This window comes from Asterias rubens, chromosome 1 (genome assembly GCF_902459465.1).
Source record: "Asterias rubens chromosome 1, eAstRub1.3, whole genome shotgun sequence".
NCBI lineage: Eukaryota > Metazoa > Echinodermata > Asteroidea > Forcipulatida > Asteriidae > Asterias > Asterias rubens.
In genome coordinates, this window is record NC_047062.1 from 21,013,163 (window position 1) to 21,027,548 (window position 14,386).

The following is a 14,386-nucleotide window of genomic DNA, read 5'->3' on the forward strand; positions in this document are numbered from 1 at the left end:
TCGATCAAGAACTAAAGTATTTGATTTATTTTGTTGCGTTTTAGGGCAACACTTGATAAATACGCAAGCGCAAGCCTTGTTGCATTTAAGTGCAAAATTGACACATATGCAAGCCTATAGCCTTGTTTCATTTTCGGTCAAAGTTTGATAAGTATGCAAGCCTACAGCCTGTGAACTTTAGGGAAAAATTTGACGAATATGCAAACGCAAGCCTTGATGCATTTATGGGCAAAATTTTAAGCAAAATACGCAAGCCTATAGCCTTGTTGCAATTCAGGACAAAATTTGAGCAAAGTTTGATAAATATGCAAGCCTAACCCTTGTTGCCTTTTTAACAAATTTGATAAAAACGTAAGCATATAGCCTTGTTGCATGTTAAGGCAAAATTTGATGAATACGCAAGCCTATAGCCTTGTAGCATTTTAGGGCAAAATTTGATAAATCTGCAAGCCTATAACCTTGTAGCATTTTCGGGCAAAATTTGATGAATATGCAAGCCTATAGTATAAGCCTTGTTGCGTTTTAGGGCAAAATTTACAAATATGCAAGTCCATAGCCTTGTTGCATTTAAGGGCAAAATATTGAGCAAAATACGCAAGCCTATAGCCTTGTTGCAATTTAGGGCAAAATCTGAGCAAAGGTTGATAAATATTTGATAAAATGTAAGCCTATAGCCTTGCTGCATTCTAGGACAAAGTTTGATAAATACGCAAGCCTATAATAGCCTTGTTGCATTTTAGGGCAAAATTTGATAAATATGCAGCCTTGTTGCATATTATGGAAAAATTTGATAAATATGCAAGCCTTATTGCATTTTAGGGCAATATTTGATAAATACGCAACCCTATGGCTTTGTTGCAGTTTGGGCAAAATTTGATAAATGCGCAAGCCTATAGCCTTGTTGCATTTTAGGGCAAAGTTTGATAAATACGCAAGCCTATAGCCTTCTTGCTCTCTAGAGCAAAATTTGATAAATACGCAGGCCTGTAAATTAAAGCCAGTGGACACTATTGATAAATGTCAAAGACCAGTCTTCTCACTTGCTGTTACTCAACATATGTACAAAATAACCGAGCTCGATTGGTCGTCAGAGTTGCAAGATAACTATGAAAGAAAAAACACTCTTATCACGAGCAGTTGTGTGCTTTCAGATGCTTGATTTCGAGACTTCAAATTCTAAACTTGAGGTCTCGAAATCAAATTCGTGGAAAATTACTTCTTTCTCGAAAACTACTCCACTTCAGAGGGAGCCGTTTCTCACAGTGTTTTATACTATCAACAGCTCTGAATTACTCGATACCAAGTAAAGTTTTATGCTAATAACATTTTTGAGTAATTACCAAACAATAGTGTCCACTGCCGTTAAAGAAATAAATTTATCCAAAATGAACCATGAGAATCAAGGAAAAATTCCCCGTCATTTTTGTACAAGTAAGTCTCTGTTAGGTAAGATCAAACTTTTATAATTTATATTTCTCTTCATCGCATGACGCTGTTTTGCGATACAGTCTTGAAGCCATCTCGTCGACACAATCACTGCATCAGATTTGACGTCTTCATATCCAGCAGAGTCTGCACCAGAGTCTGTTGAAAATAATTCAACAAAGAAAGACGTATTTATATGAGTTGTTTCATATCGAAGGTGCGATAAAGTGGAAGGCTCTTTGACCATAGAATTTAGTGGAAACAGTAGTTTGTGTCAGTAGGGATCGACCAGCAGAACAAAGAGGACGAACAGGAATGTATTTATGAAGAATACCATATATAGACAGGAGATAGGCCATGAATAGCTTTGAGAGTGATGAGATTTAACTAAAAGGAACAAACAATCTGAGAAGTGTTACTGACTGTACAGCTTCTCAGATTAAAATTTTGGGCCATAAAAACTTACATCTTCTTTATACATAACCACTGATTCAAAGAGAAATGTTTCAAAAAATGCTTTATACTATCAAAAGCTGCTGTGTAGGCTTCTAACACAATGTTAGACAAGTTAGTCTTTAAAGGCAGTGGACACTATTGGTAGATACTCAAAATAATTATTAGCATAAAACCTTTCTTGGTGATGAGTAATGGGGAGAGGTTGATGGTGTAAAACATTGTGAGAAACGGCTCCCTCTGAAATTGAGTAGTTTTTGATAAAGAAGTAATTTTCCACAAATTTGATTTCAAGACCTCAGATTTAGAACTTGAGGTCTCGAAATCAACCATCTAAACACACACAACTTCGTATGACAAGGGTGTTTTTTTCTTTCATTATTATCTCGCTAGTTCGATGACGGATTGAGCTCAATTTTTCACAGGTTTGTTATTTTATGCATATGTTGAGATAGACAATTACTAATAGTGTCCACTGCCTTTAAAGAGAAAGTACATCATCCGTCATTGGAAAACTAAAATCAATCTCATCCTCTAGTTGTTTGAAGGCGCTTTGATAAATGGGTTTAAAAACGCCTGATAAATGCCTACAGGTGGTCAGGTTGGCATAGTAGTATCTTGCCTTGTTTTCCAGCTATGAGAACCTGGTTCGAATCACACCTGGGGCACTAAGTGGATTGGGCTTTCAGTCTCTTTTTGACTGCGTGGGAATAATTCTCTGGGTTTTTCCTACCACTTCTTCCCACACAAAACCAAAGCTTCCTTCATTGTCTTTTTTGAGAGTCCTTCGCTTCACAACCAAAACTAATCAATGAAATGCAATAAATGAAACAGAATTGCAACATGGAACCAAAGTCTACATGGACAACTGATTACTAACCTGAGATGAGCTGGTCAAACGCCTCCTTGTCTTTATCCGCCACTGCCGGTTCTTTGGAGTTATCCTTACCATGTGAATGTGACCTGGACGGTTGAAAGAAATCAGAGCAAAATTTTAAAAACTGTATACATACAGTTTTTAAAAAATTTTGCTAAGCACAGATAAGTTTTGCTTAACAGAAACAGGAAACAAAAAAAAGCCTTAATAAATTCTGCCTAAAACTTACAAGAACTGTGTACTTATCAAACTTTGCTCATAAATCTACTGTATTTGATCAAAATTTGCCCTAAAATTTACAAGGTCCTAGCCTTGTGTACTTTTTGTACTTTGTGTACAAAATTTGTCTAAAATCTACAAACGGAGCTTAAAGTTTTTGGTAAAAACACAAGACTGCAGGACTTGTAGCTAAAAAGTTTACTAGGCCATAAGTTAAATAGGCAAACAAATAAAGTACACCATTGAACACTTCAACTGTTCTAAAGTGAACAAGCAGTGAGAGAAGATTTATCTCATTTGTTTTGTGGGTAAGAATTCTTTGTTTCTCAACAGACAGAACTGATAGAGATTTATTCGAGTGAAGGTCACCAATTGAGCAAAACATAAGACCACTGGACTTGGCCAGTGTGGACTTAACTGTCCCGAGGCTGTGGACTTAACTGTCCCGAGGCTAAAATCATCGGCCTCTGGCGTGTGGTTCAGTGAAAATATTGAGCCCTGTCAAAACCTCCCTTCCTTCTGAATAAAACCCACCTCTAATTTTTCGTCTGTTCTAAACATTGATCTAGCGTAGAGGGATGTACGGAGAGTTCTTCTACTTCAGCAGGGAGAGGGAGTTTATGTTTCAGACACAGGAACCTGACATGATAAGCGCTTGCCATTAGTTGGGCCCTCTGTAAGGTCTGCATCAGTGGACTGTCTGTGGAGACTTGGAGGTGTTCTCTCAAATCAACAATACTGTTCAGCAGCTTCTCTTTCACTGATGTTTCTGGGGACAAACATTAAATAAAAAACAATGCTCAGTTACTACGTGGAAGGAATAAGTTTAAGACTGGTGTATCACTAAACATGGTCGTAAACTTCAGAGGCAGACTCCCACAGGCACCTAACTAGAAGCTGCCTGGGGACATCTTGGATCAAGCAACTGGGTCCACTAAGCAGAGTTGTCATCAGACACTGGAACCTAGCTACTAACCATGGGCATAGGAGATTAGCACGACAGACTCCTTTTTTTTATACAACGATTATAATAACTGCTCCTTTGAAGAAAAAAAAAATTAATTTATTTATTTGGATATTTTGTGTTAAAACTTTTCTTGTTTTGCGAAAAATTTACCAATCTCTAATATGATTTTTTTTTCAAAGTTGAAGGCATTTCAAAATCGTTAAAACAACTGTATTCAGATTTCCTCTCAGAGTTTCCATCCACAAACCTTCTTGTCTCTCATCTTGATCGAGTTCTTCCTGTATTCTCTCTACATCTTCCCTGAGTAACTTCACCATCTTGGTCGTCTCTTCATTCCTCTGGGTCAGTTTCTCCATCTCCTCTTGGATGAGCTGCCCCTCCGACGTCAGCTTCTTGATCTCTTCTGTCAGCCTTCTTGCCTCTGAGAAATTCTTTCCTAAAAAAAGAGCAAAACAAAAGCCCTCAAAAATAAGTAATAATAATAAAGATACTAACCTAGAATTGCAAAGCTTCAAGCATCACTTACATCTTTGAATGAAGAGTACATCAATGAGTATTGGGATAGTAAATTACTGGCCTTCGGAAAAGAGCCAGTATGGTCTTGTCTTGACTTTTTGAACAGTATACTCTGCTCGTCTTCAGCAGAACTCTGGAGACGAATAGAGTATATTGTTCTCCTGAAGATGAGCAAAGTATATTGCTCCCCTGAAGATGAGCAGAGTGTATTGCTCCCCTGAAGATTAGCAGACACCGGCTCTTCATTTTTGAGCCAACACTCCTCCAAAAAGAGATTTACACATACTTATACCTGGTGTTTTATAAGTTAAAGTTACTTCTGATTTTCGACAAAGCTTCAAACATCACTGAATGGAGAGAGTAAACTACTGGCCCTCTAATCTCACCTGCTACAGCGAGTTGTTTGGTCTCATTCAGGGCTGCAATATGACCCTCTGTATCACTCACTCTCTGACGTAGTGTAACTACTTTAGTCTGACTCAGAAGTAACATCGATGTGGCTTGCTGGACCTCCTCCATCTTCTCTCTAACGGCTTCCTTCTTCCTGTAAATCAATGCATCAAATTCAAAGGAACGTTACAGAATTGGTAAGAAAAAATCTTGTCAAAGATCAAAGATTTGCATAAAACTTACACAGCCTAATGAAGAGGACGGAAGAATCATCCCTTTAAGTATTTCTGTCTGTTTGATGACAAATAAATGATTCCCATTTGGAGTTTATCGCTCAGTTAACATTTTTGTTCATTTTGGGAGAATCGGTGTCATGCAAAATGTGTTATCAGTTATTCACTATTTTCTTGTGACCCAGATGGCCGATCGATCTAAAACTTCCAAAGGTTTGTCAGTTCATATATGGTTGATTACATAACTTGTTCACACTTCCAGCAGCAGTTCTGTTAGCAAAAACCAATTCTGTAATGTTCCTTTAATTTACACGTTTATAAGACAGGAAGATACAAATCATTTTAAAAGACAAGTTTAGTTGTCAACCACTGATTCTTTTTAGAACCAACACTACTCAAAAGAGATTTACAAATCATGGTGCTACTGCAAACCTCACCTAATCTTCAAACACTCCGAATTCAAAACACAAATTTGTGGTTTTTTTAAATGAAAATCTTTCCTTACTTGCTCAGATCTTCCTTTCTTTCCGGCAACATTGTAGAGCTTTCTTCTGGCCAGAGGTTATTGCGTAAATTTGATTCCAAGGATGTCAATTCTTGAACGGCCAGCTCTTCCAGGGCAAGATTTATCTGTAAATCTGCCAGCAGCTTGGTTTCACTGTGAATAACATAGCAAATCAATATCAAGATATAGTACAAAGACAAATTAAAATCATTTTGATGTTCCTTGGATGGAAAGTACATCGATGTGTTTTGGGAGAGTAAATTAAGTCACCTCATCTGGTTTTAAAAAACACAACATCAAGGGAAACTGAATGGGTACTGGCACCCCCGAACAAAGATATTGAAAAATAAGGAGACCGCCAACATCATAGGGCTGGATTAGCTCAGTTGGTAGAGCGCCAGTACTTTAACCCAGTGGTCAAACGCACATCCATTTTTCTTTGTTCAAAACCCAAATATTTCAAATATAACTCGAAGGCTAGAAACAGACTACACAAGGCCTGGAATTCCATTTTTTAACATGTTGAAATAGCAAAGCCATTTTAATTTTACAAAGGGCACTTCTATTTGAAAACCTGAAAGTCAATGGGAAACTTTTTAAGGGCACCAAGCAAGGACAAGACCAAGGGCAACAGAGGCCATGGGCTCTGTTGCCTGCGTGTAATTCCAGGCCTGCTACACCTTCTTCTTCTTCTCCTCACCTTGACTCCATCTCCTTCACTCCCAGCATCTTCTCATCCTGTTCTCTCTCTTCATCCTCCAACCTTTCTCCTCTCCTCCTCAGTGCAATCTCATTCTCCTTCAGTACTTCCTTCTCTGTCTCAATACCCTGCATCTCTTGGCTGAATTCTCTCTTCACCAACTCAATCTCCTGGTTGTTGTCTGTGATTGATACGGTGATGGCAGTCTCCTTCAGGTGAAGAAGTCTCAGCTTAGCCTCAAGTTCTTTGATTTCTTCCTTAATAATTAGGGGGAAAAAAAAGAAAAAAAAAAAAAAATTCTACTTGCTTATGATGTTTTTTGTTTTCAAACCACAAGTACTTTTCACTTGTGATACTATTTGTTTCACCTGGGCCCAATACCATAGAGCTGCTTTAGCAGAAATAATTGCCCGAAATATTTCTGCTAAGCAGAAATGAGCAGGATACCGATTCAAAAAATGTTTGAATAAGCACAGGAATACAGCAGGAAGACACTTTTTGTCTGACTTTTAACACACAAATAAAGTTGAATGTAGCTTGATACTTGAGTAACTCTTAATTACCTGCACTTTAGTTCTGTCGTTGATCAATGCATCTCTTGTCTGACGCAGACCAGCAGTGCCTTCATCAATCCTGGTACACAGCTGTTCTTCTCGATTCAGCAAATGCTCACTGTCCAACTGCAAATGCCTGCACAGAAGAAGTACAAAGAAACTTGATTATAACAGCAAGTGAGTCAAACAGGGTTAGTGTAATTGAAGAGGGTTTAAAATATAAGCAAAATAAAGCCTGGTTCATACTTCCAGCGAATGTGAATGTGAAGCAAATATTTATGTTACACATTCATAACAAGCATTTCAGGAGAGTTGAGCTGTGCTCAATCTTTGCCAAACATTCACAGCAAACCAAAGCTTTGATGTCAAATTCGCTTTGCATCAAGCATTTGCAGGAAGTACCAACGAGGATTAACTCTAAAAGTAAAAAGCTGAAATGTAAGAACTTTTTTTTTAATAGTTCTTTCCTTTCCCACATTTTTCAAGGCCATATCCATAAACACAACAATTATTTAGGGTTGTTTTGATGGAGTGTTAACTGAAAACTAAATACTAAAATTGAACTGACTCTTGCTAAAATCCAATAATGTGTTATCCCTTACACATTTGGTTATTAGAAGTTATCACACGCGCGCGAGTGGAATACGGAAAAATATAGTGCTTTTGCGTCCCATATATCCAACAAGGCCGACAAATATATCTTCCAGTCTCAAGTTTAAAATTTCAGACCGTTGTTTTGCAACGACAGCATGCACGCGCACAAAGTTTAGAATGTAATTTTTGCACTGTCTGTATGCAGAGCGTGGCGCATTGACACTCACAAAACGCACTGTGCAATAGAAAAAACTGGGAGAAAGTTATAGGTTTTTATACCACCCTCCAGTTCGCGCATCTGATTGGTGGATTAGCGCGTACTGGAAGATAAATTATAGCAATGAGCTCAAAAGTAGAACAAGAAATTTTTCAACCTGGAGCATACACTTCTACTGCGCATTTCATTTTCCCCCCTCATATTCAAAAGTTTGATTATTATAACTTACGCCAAATCTCTATCCAGCTCGCTCCGTGCCCCCTGTACTTTCCGAGAGTGGATGTTCTCACATTGTACACACTGATCTTTAGCCTCAGTAACAGCCTCTTGCTGCTTGGTGATTAGCTCTTGATAAGGATCTTTTATATCCTGATGTTCTTCTCTCTCCTGGGCATAGAGAGTTAGTAAGTCAGACAGCAGAGTCTTCAAGGCAGGGTGGTGGCATGGAAGAGGTGAGGTGAGGTTCTCAGTATCTCCCTCTAAGGCTTGACATTTATCATGAAGTTCTTCGGCTGGCGGTAAAGAATAATATCAGTGTTTTAAAATCATTTCATTTGATTTCATTCATTCTGGTTGTGAAGCAAAGGTATCACAGAATAGCAAACTTAATCACTGTACTAGCCAAAAACCCAAATGGAGAGAAGACAAGGAAGGAAGTTTGAGTTTTAGATGTGGGAGGAAAACCCCCAGGGAATTAGCCAAGGAAAGCCTGTGCAGTCAGGTACAGACTGAAAACCCAGTCCACAAAGTGTAAAATTGGGTCCAACACCAGCAGTACATCCTTGCATTATTCTCAGAATTGCCCAACAACCATACAGCAGAGGATGCAATTATCAAAACTGTCAGAGCTGTGTATTGGAGTACGGCTCTGCGACGCATTATGTATTTTATCGTGTATGCGATAAAATGACATACCTTTTTCATAGTCTTCTTCATCAACTGCTTGCTGTTTCTTCTCCTGCAGTTCCTGCAACTGTTGGCATTTCTGTAAAAGACTATGACTTAATGTGACACAGTCTTGAGAGAGTTGAGTCACTTGTTCTTCCACATCTGCAATGGACTTCCTAAAAGTATCAAAAATAACTTGATGTTGTAAAAACTGATACACTTCCAAACTGTCAACTGTATTTTAACCGTTTTAAATATTATTCACCAGGAAAAGAACTTGTAAAAAATACACTTCAGGGGTGAGAGTCATTGCTGACAAAAAAGTTTGAAGGCGGTAGGCCTATGTTGCAATGACAACATTTTGGTAACCCCTGGGTTTTAGGTTTCACAAGCTTTTTGGGAACAGTGTCATCGACACTAGAGAAATAAATAAACAAAAGCAGGATTTCTTTATACTGTAGGTGGACAAAATGCTGGCTAATTTTCTTCACCAGGCTGACTAAAAAAGTTTGACATTTCTCATCTCTGATAAACCTTTGTATTTGCATGCAATTATTTTTTTTACAGCTATCCATGGTACAAAATACCCTTTTTAAAAATTGATTTAAGAAATAATAAAATACCAAGACCATTCAACAAAATTAAACAAAACAAACGCAAATTATATGTTGACAGTTTTTTCTTTGTCTTGTTTGACATACTTGATTTGATGTAACCGTGCTTCATGTGGTTTCTGTAGCTCTCTGTCAATCCTTAACCGTGTAGCTTTTGGTGTGCTGGTAACTTCCTCTCTGTCCAGTGACTGGCTTTCAACAGGTTCAGGTCTTTCCGTTGTACCAGGACTCTGCAGTGTACAAAGCTTTTGGGTTAAAGACTGGTGATCTGTTGGAGCGATACTATCTTTTGAGTGTTCTAATGGCCCTGTCGTTATAAAACTGAAACTGCTTTCTGACTTATCACCTACTGAGTCCTGGTCTTTTTGCTTTGACGATTCTGAATCAAGGACAGCTGACAAGCTGAAGTCCACATCTTGCAAATCAAAGACTGTCGAAGCAGTGGACGACTTGGATTTTAAATGTCCGTCGATCTTTATGGGGTCGAGCTCAAGGTTCGAATCATCATCAAGACAAAAGTCAGCCAAGGGCTCGGATGATCGGGCTAGTTGAGGTGTTTTGCACAATTGTTGAAGTGTGTCGCCGTCTGATTTACTTTCATCTAGTTCTATGGCACTAGAACTACAGATCGCATCAACAGTATTACTCTGTCTACTATCTGTTCCTAGTATGAAGGAAAATCCACTAGGATCACTAGCTTTTGAAGAGTCATTCTTGTTTTCTGCTCCTACTATTAAAGAGTCGGCACTGCTTACAGTTTCTGTTGATATTGAGTCGGTTTGCTGATTGGGTTTGTTTGAGCCACTAGAGGCAAGCTTCATACCACTGAATAGGGACATCGTACAGTCTGTGACAAGAAGAATCAAAACAAAGCAGAGGTTTTAAGAAAAGTGAACAAATGATTTCAGTATTCATGTCAGAGGATTATGTTTGACTGTTTTCAATTATTTTACATTTCAGTGGGCCCTATAGTGCATGGTTCTGGGTGTGCATACAGTCCTGATTAGGTAATGCCACTTACAAACAAAAATTACCTGCAAGGCAAATCTTCCTGTATGCCAACTCAACTGACAACAAATTTTGTCTGTAAACAATACTAATGATTTTCTTCTCTTTTCCCAAAACCGATTGCAAATGTTTACACAATACCCCCCAAAATAACATAACTAATGCATTCCCCAAAATACCTTAAAACCATTTTCATACCAACACCTTGGTATTTTCCCAAAAATACATTAACAATTCTCTAAATTAACCCAAAAAATTTCCTTATTAGTGTGTCTTTCTTCTGCACACAACTTGTAACTTTTAAGTTATTGAGTCATATGAGAAATTTGGTATCATCCACCTTATCATAAGCGCCTTGTTGAGTACCTTCCCTTGTTGGTAGATTAAAAATACGTGCGCAAGACTTACTGTACTTACTTACTGTATTGGCAACTATGACAAGAAAGAAGACTGATGTTGTTGTTAAAAATACATGAGAGCCATAACAAGTATTCATACTAACAAATTACAAGGTGGGCTAATCTCTTGCTAGTTTTAAAGGATTTGGGTACTTTAAATGTCTATAGATTTACATTAAACTTACAGGGTTTGAAGATAATGATAGTGGAAAGCTTCCCTTCAAATATTACTTACTGAGGTGCTGTAGTTTTTGAGAAATAAGTTTTAAAAAAATCATGAAAATACGTTTGTAAATGATTAAAATAATTTTCGTCTCATGAGCAAAAATTATTTTCATGGCATTGTTTTACTCATTTCCCAAAAACTACAGCACCTCAGCACGTAATATTTTCAGGGAAGCTTTCTACTATCATTATCTTCAAACTGTGTAAGTTTAGTGTAAATCTGTGGACATTGTGTTTTTTGTGCTACAAAAGTTACTTATATCGTAGGAGGTCCTGTTTTCGAGGTGTCCCTAAAATCGTGGCAAATCTTTGACCTCTCTGTGCGCGATGTAAACAGTCCATAGATAAAAATTGTGTGGTTTTATTTGCCAAGCAAAGAGTCTCCTCTCCCTTGACCAAAACTTAGAAACACGTAAGGCTCCACTGGTTATTTGCACTTGTAAATACAAAAAGTTTGGTATTTTAGGCATTTCTATAAGGTACAAAAATATGTCATAATGTTGAGGCCATATAAAAATATTTGCCCACTGAAAAAGTTTCATCAAACACTATTCACAATTCATGATGATCAAATCATGTGACTGGATTTTTTGCTGAGCATTCTGGGAAAAAAAATACAGAGGCTTAAAGAAGCCATGTGCCTTATATTATTTTTGGAGATTTTTATTTTTTAACCCTCATATCAATATTATTATTGATATTAAAATTTAAACATCAGCTTGTTGATTCAATTATCACTGTTAATTTATATGCTTTATTATAAATATTAAGAACAAAAATTAAAAAAATAATAAATAAAAATCAGATTTGAAAGCCAGTAATTATTCACACTTTTTTTTTTTTCTTTTGCAATTGTTACCATGGTTATTTTTAAAAATTAATAAAAAAAATATGTTGAATAAAATGAAGACAACTGCTGGCTATAGAGTCATACACAGAGTCTCAAAGAACACTTGTAGTCACTGCAGATGTTTCTTCCATGTATGGCTTCACCGGGAAACCATACTTTCTCGTTTGCTGTGAAAACAGGAAAAACTCAAAACAAATGGGGCCAGTTGAAGTCATCGAAGATCGGTGTGTGGTGTGAACATTTCAATGTCATGTTTGCATACTTCATATTAACAAATGAAGATAATTAGGGCATCGGTTGATATATAGCATCATTATTTTTTTCCCAATTCAAAGAAAAAGGCATAATACCGTGAAACCTGGTAAGAGGAGGATTATAGACCCTTTATAAAGCCTTTAAGGGAAGCAGGGTGAACAGTCAGTCCAGCTCCGCTAACTTGGCGAACACTACAGCAGCCTGAGCTGTTTTTTAAGCTGCACAGCCTGTAGCCCCATAAATCGGTCCAATCCACTCCGTATCCTTGGCCCCAGCACCACTAATAGCAAAACCTTTCGCTTCCTTGAAAAACCATCTGCATTGTTCTGCATCATGAAACTTACCGATCTAATGCTTCAGAAGTTGCAGATAGCACTACACTTTGAATCGTTCAAATAGGTATCACAGATTTTGAGTAAAATCAAGTGAATTTTGAGTGTGAATTTTCTCAACTACCGCTCTTTTACCGCTAATGCCGCGATATGCCGATTGTCCCCGACTGTGCACAGATTTTTTTCCTAGGACAAACGTGTAGAATTATCTGCACACGTTCGTCCTGGAAAGAAAAGATACCCAATCCGCACTTCATGTACGAACATATGGACTTGCGTTAGGGAACTACAAAGAATGGTTCCCCAATCCGTGCTTTGTGTACAAACATATGGACACGCGTCTGGGAACTACGAAGAATAGTTCCCAGACGCATGTCCGTATATTTGTACATGAAGCGCGGATTGGGTATCTTTTCTTCCTACGAAGAACGTGTGCAGATGGTTCTACACGTTTGTCCTGGGAAAAAAAACTGCTCACGGTCGGGGGACAATCGGCATATCGGCAGCATTAGCGGTAAAAGAGCGTTGGTAAAATTCACACGCGAAATTCACTTGATTTTTACTCAAAATCTGTGATACCTATTTGAACGATTCAAAGTGTAGTGCTATCTGCAACTTCTGAAGCATTAGATCGGTAAGTTTCATGATGCAGAACAATGCAGATGGTTTTTCAAGGAAGCGAAAGGTTTTGCTATTAGTGGTGCTGGGGCCAAGGATACGGAGTGGATTGGACCGATTTATGGGGCTACACAGCCTGCAGTCTAAGTTCACTGTTCACCCATGGCCACACGCACTGTTTATATCCACACCCTCGCCTCAGTCAGCTCAGTACATGTATTGTATGCATGAGGTACAAGAAGTATGTAATTCACCAGCAAATGGTGGAACTCTCATGGAAAAAGGAGAAGGCTGCACTCATTACTCAAAAAGCAAAACAAAGGCGAATCCCCAAAATGGCAATGACAATGTAAGAATATTATTAATTAATATGACAAAAAAGAAAGTGTCAAGGGCCAATTTAGCCCCACTTGTGTGGCCAAGGCTAACCTTGGCCACGCACAAGTGGGGCTAGGGCCCCTTGAACTTGACTGAACTCTGATTCAGTGATTGGGAGTGATTCTGTCTGAAGGGGAAAACATGGATGGAAATGTATTGTTAATTATAACTACCGTAAACTAGGTATAACGTAAAGAAACACATATAAATTGGTTGCAAACAGTGGCAAACAGTACTTACAGTTTCACGTTTTTGCTATTTTCCCCAAGAAAAAGAAGTAAAATGGAGAGCAGTTCTCACTGACGTGTGATGTAGTCGACAGTACAGTGTTTTTGTACACAACCCAATCAATCGCGGTGACCGGCGCCACCTATTGACAATTTTCAGCCAGGTCATAAAAAAGTACTGATTTACTGTGTCTGGATGTACATATTATTATTTGTTTTAGTGGGGGAGGCCCGGGGTACTCAATATAAAAATTGAGGGATTCAACATAACAAAATTGTTAAGGAAAGAGAAAAAAAAAAGTAAAAGAAACACCAAACAGCTCAAAGCTCAGCCAGGCCCTATAAATGGTATACTTTGTTGATGATGCACACAATCAGTGACTGCATTTCTTGTTTGATTCCAAAGTATTTTACATGCTATTTCATTAACCCCAGTATTTTCAAAACCACACCACATAATATTTTAAAACAGATCAATGGTGTGGTTGTTTAAAGTGGAAGAAAAAGGCAGACAATTAATTTTTTTTTACAAACTTCAATTTTATTTTAATTTTATTTAAAATATTTGTAAATACATGATAGCGCATATACCTTTTCACAATTTCAGATAAAAATGAGTTGCCAAATGAATTGCCTTGTGTAAATTTGATTTTAATTATAACATTTTGTTGGTTATAGCAGCATTGAAGTAAACGTAAACAAACCAAACTGGGGAAACTGAAAACAAACATTACGCAAATTAAGCAGGATAGCAGCAAATTATTCATATTATGCAAATTTCAGTGACTGGTTCCACTCTACTCTTATTAATTGCTCAATTTGATAAAGCAAATTTTCAAACTATTTTTTTACTCTTAAAGGCAGTGGACACTATTGGTAATTACTCAAAATAATTATCATCATAAAACCTTTCTTGATTACGAGTAACAGGGACAGGTTGATG

At 37.6% G+C, this 14,386-nt stretch overlaps 1 protein-coding gene across 1 annotated transcript; it reads right to left on the reverse strand.

Annotated features, from left to right (window-relative positions):
- Nucleotides 1-1,298: 1,298 nt before the first annotated feature.
- LOC117294282 (golgin subfamily A member 6-like protein 22) lies at nt 1,299-13,553 on the reverse strand. The gene is made up of 12 exons (XM_033776646.1): nt 13,457-13,553; nt 9,240-9,999; nt 8,566-8,714; nt 7,880-8,162; nt 6,849-6,975; nt 6,286-6,542; nt 5,586-5,738; nt 4,844-5,001; nt 4,189-4,377; nt 3,509-3,743; nt 2,759-2,841; nt 1,299-1,584 (listed from the first exon to the last, which is right to left on the reverse strand). The coding sequence occupies exons 2-10, from the start codon at nt 9,989-9,991 to the stop codon at nt 3,511-3,513; spliced, it is 2,301 nt and encodes a 766-aa protein (XP_033632537.1). The 5' UTR covers nt 9,992-9,999; nt 13,457-13,553; the 3' UTR covers nt 1,299-1,584; nt 2,759-2,841; nt 3,509-3,510.
- Nucleotides 13,554-14,386: the final 833 nt, after the last annotated feature.

Bases quoted from the DNA above. Each gene is read 5' to 3' on its own strand.
- LOC117294282 (XM_033776646.1), bottom strand. From the start codon at position 9,991: ATGTCCCTATTCAGTGGTATGAAGCTTGCCTCTAGTGGCTCAAACAAA. The intron at 8,163-8,565 runs GTATGTCATTTT...CTTTACCGCCAG, and splicing joins TGAAGAAGACTATGAAAAAG to CCGAAGAACTTCATGATAAA. The intron at 5,739-6,285 runs GTGAGGAGAAGA...TGTTATTCACAG, and splicing joins GTGAAGGAGATGGAGTCAAG to TGAAACCAAGCTGCTGGCAG.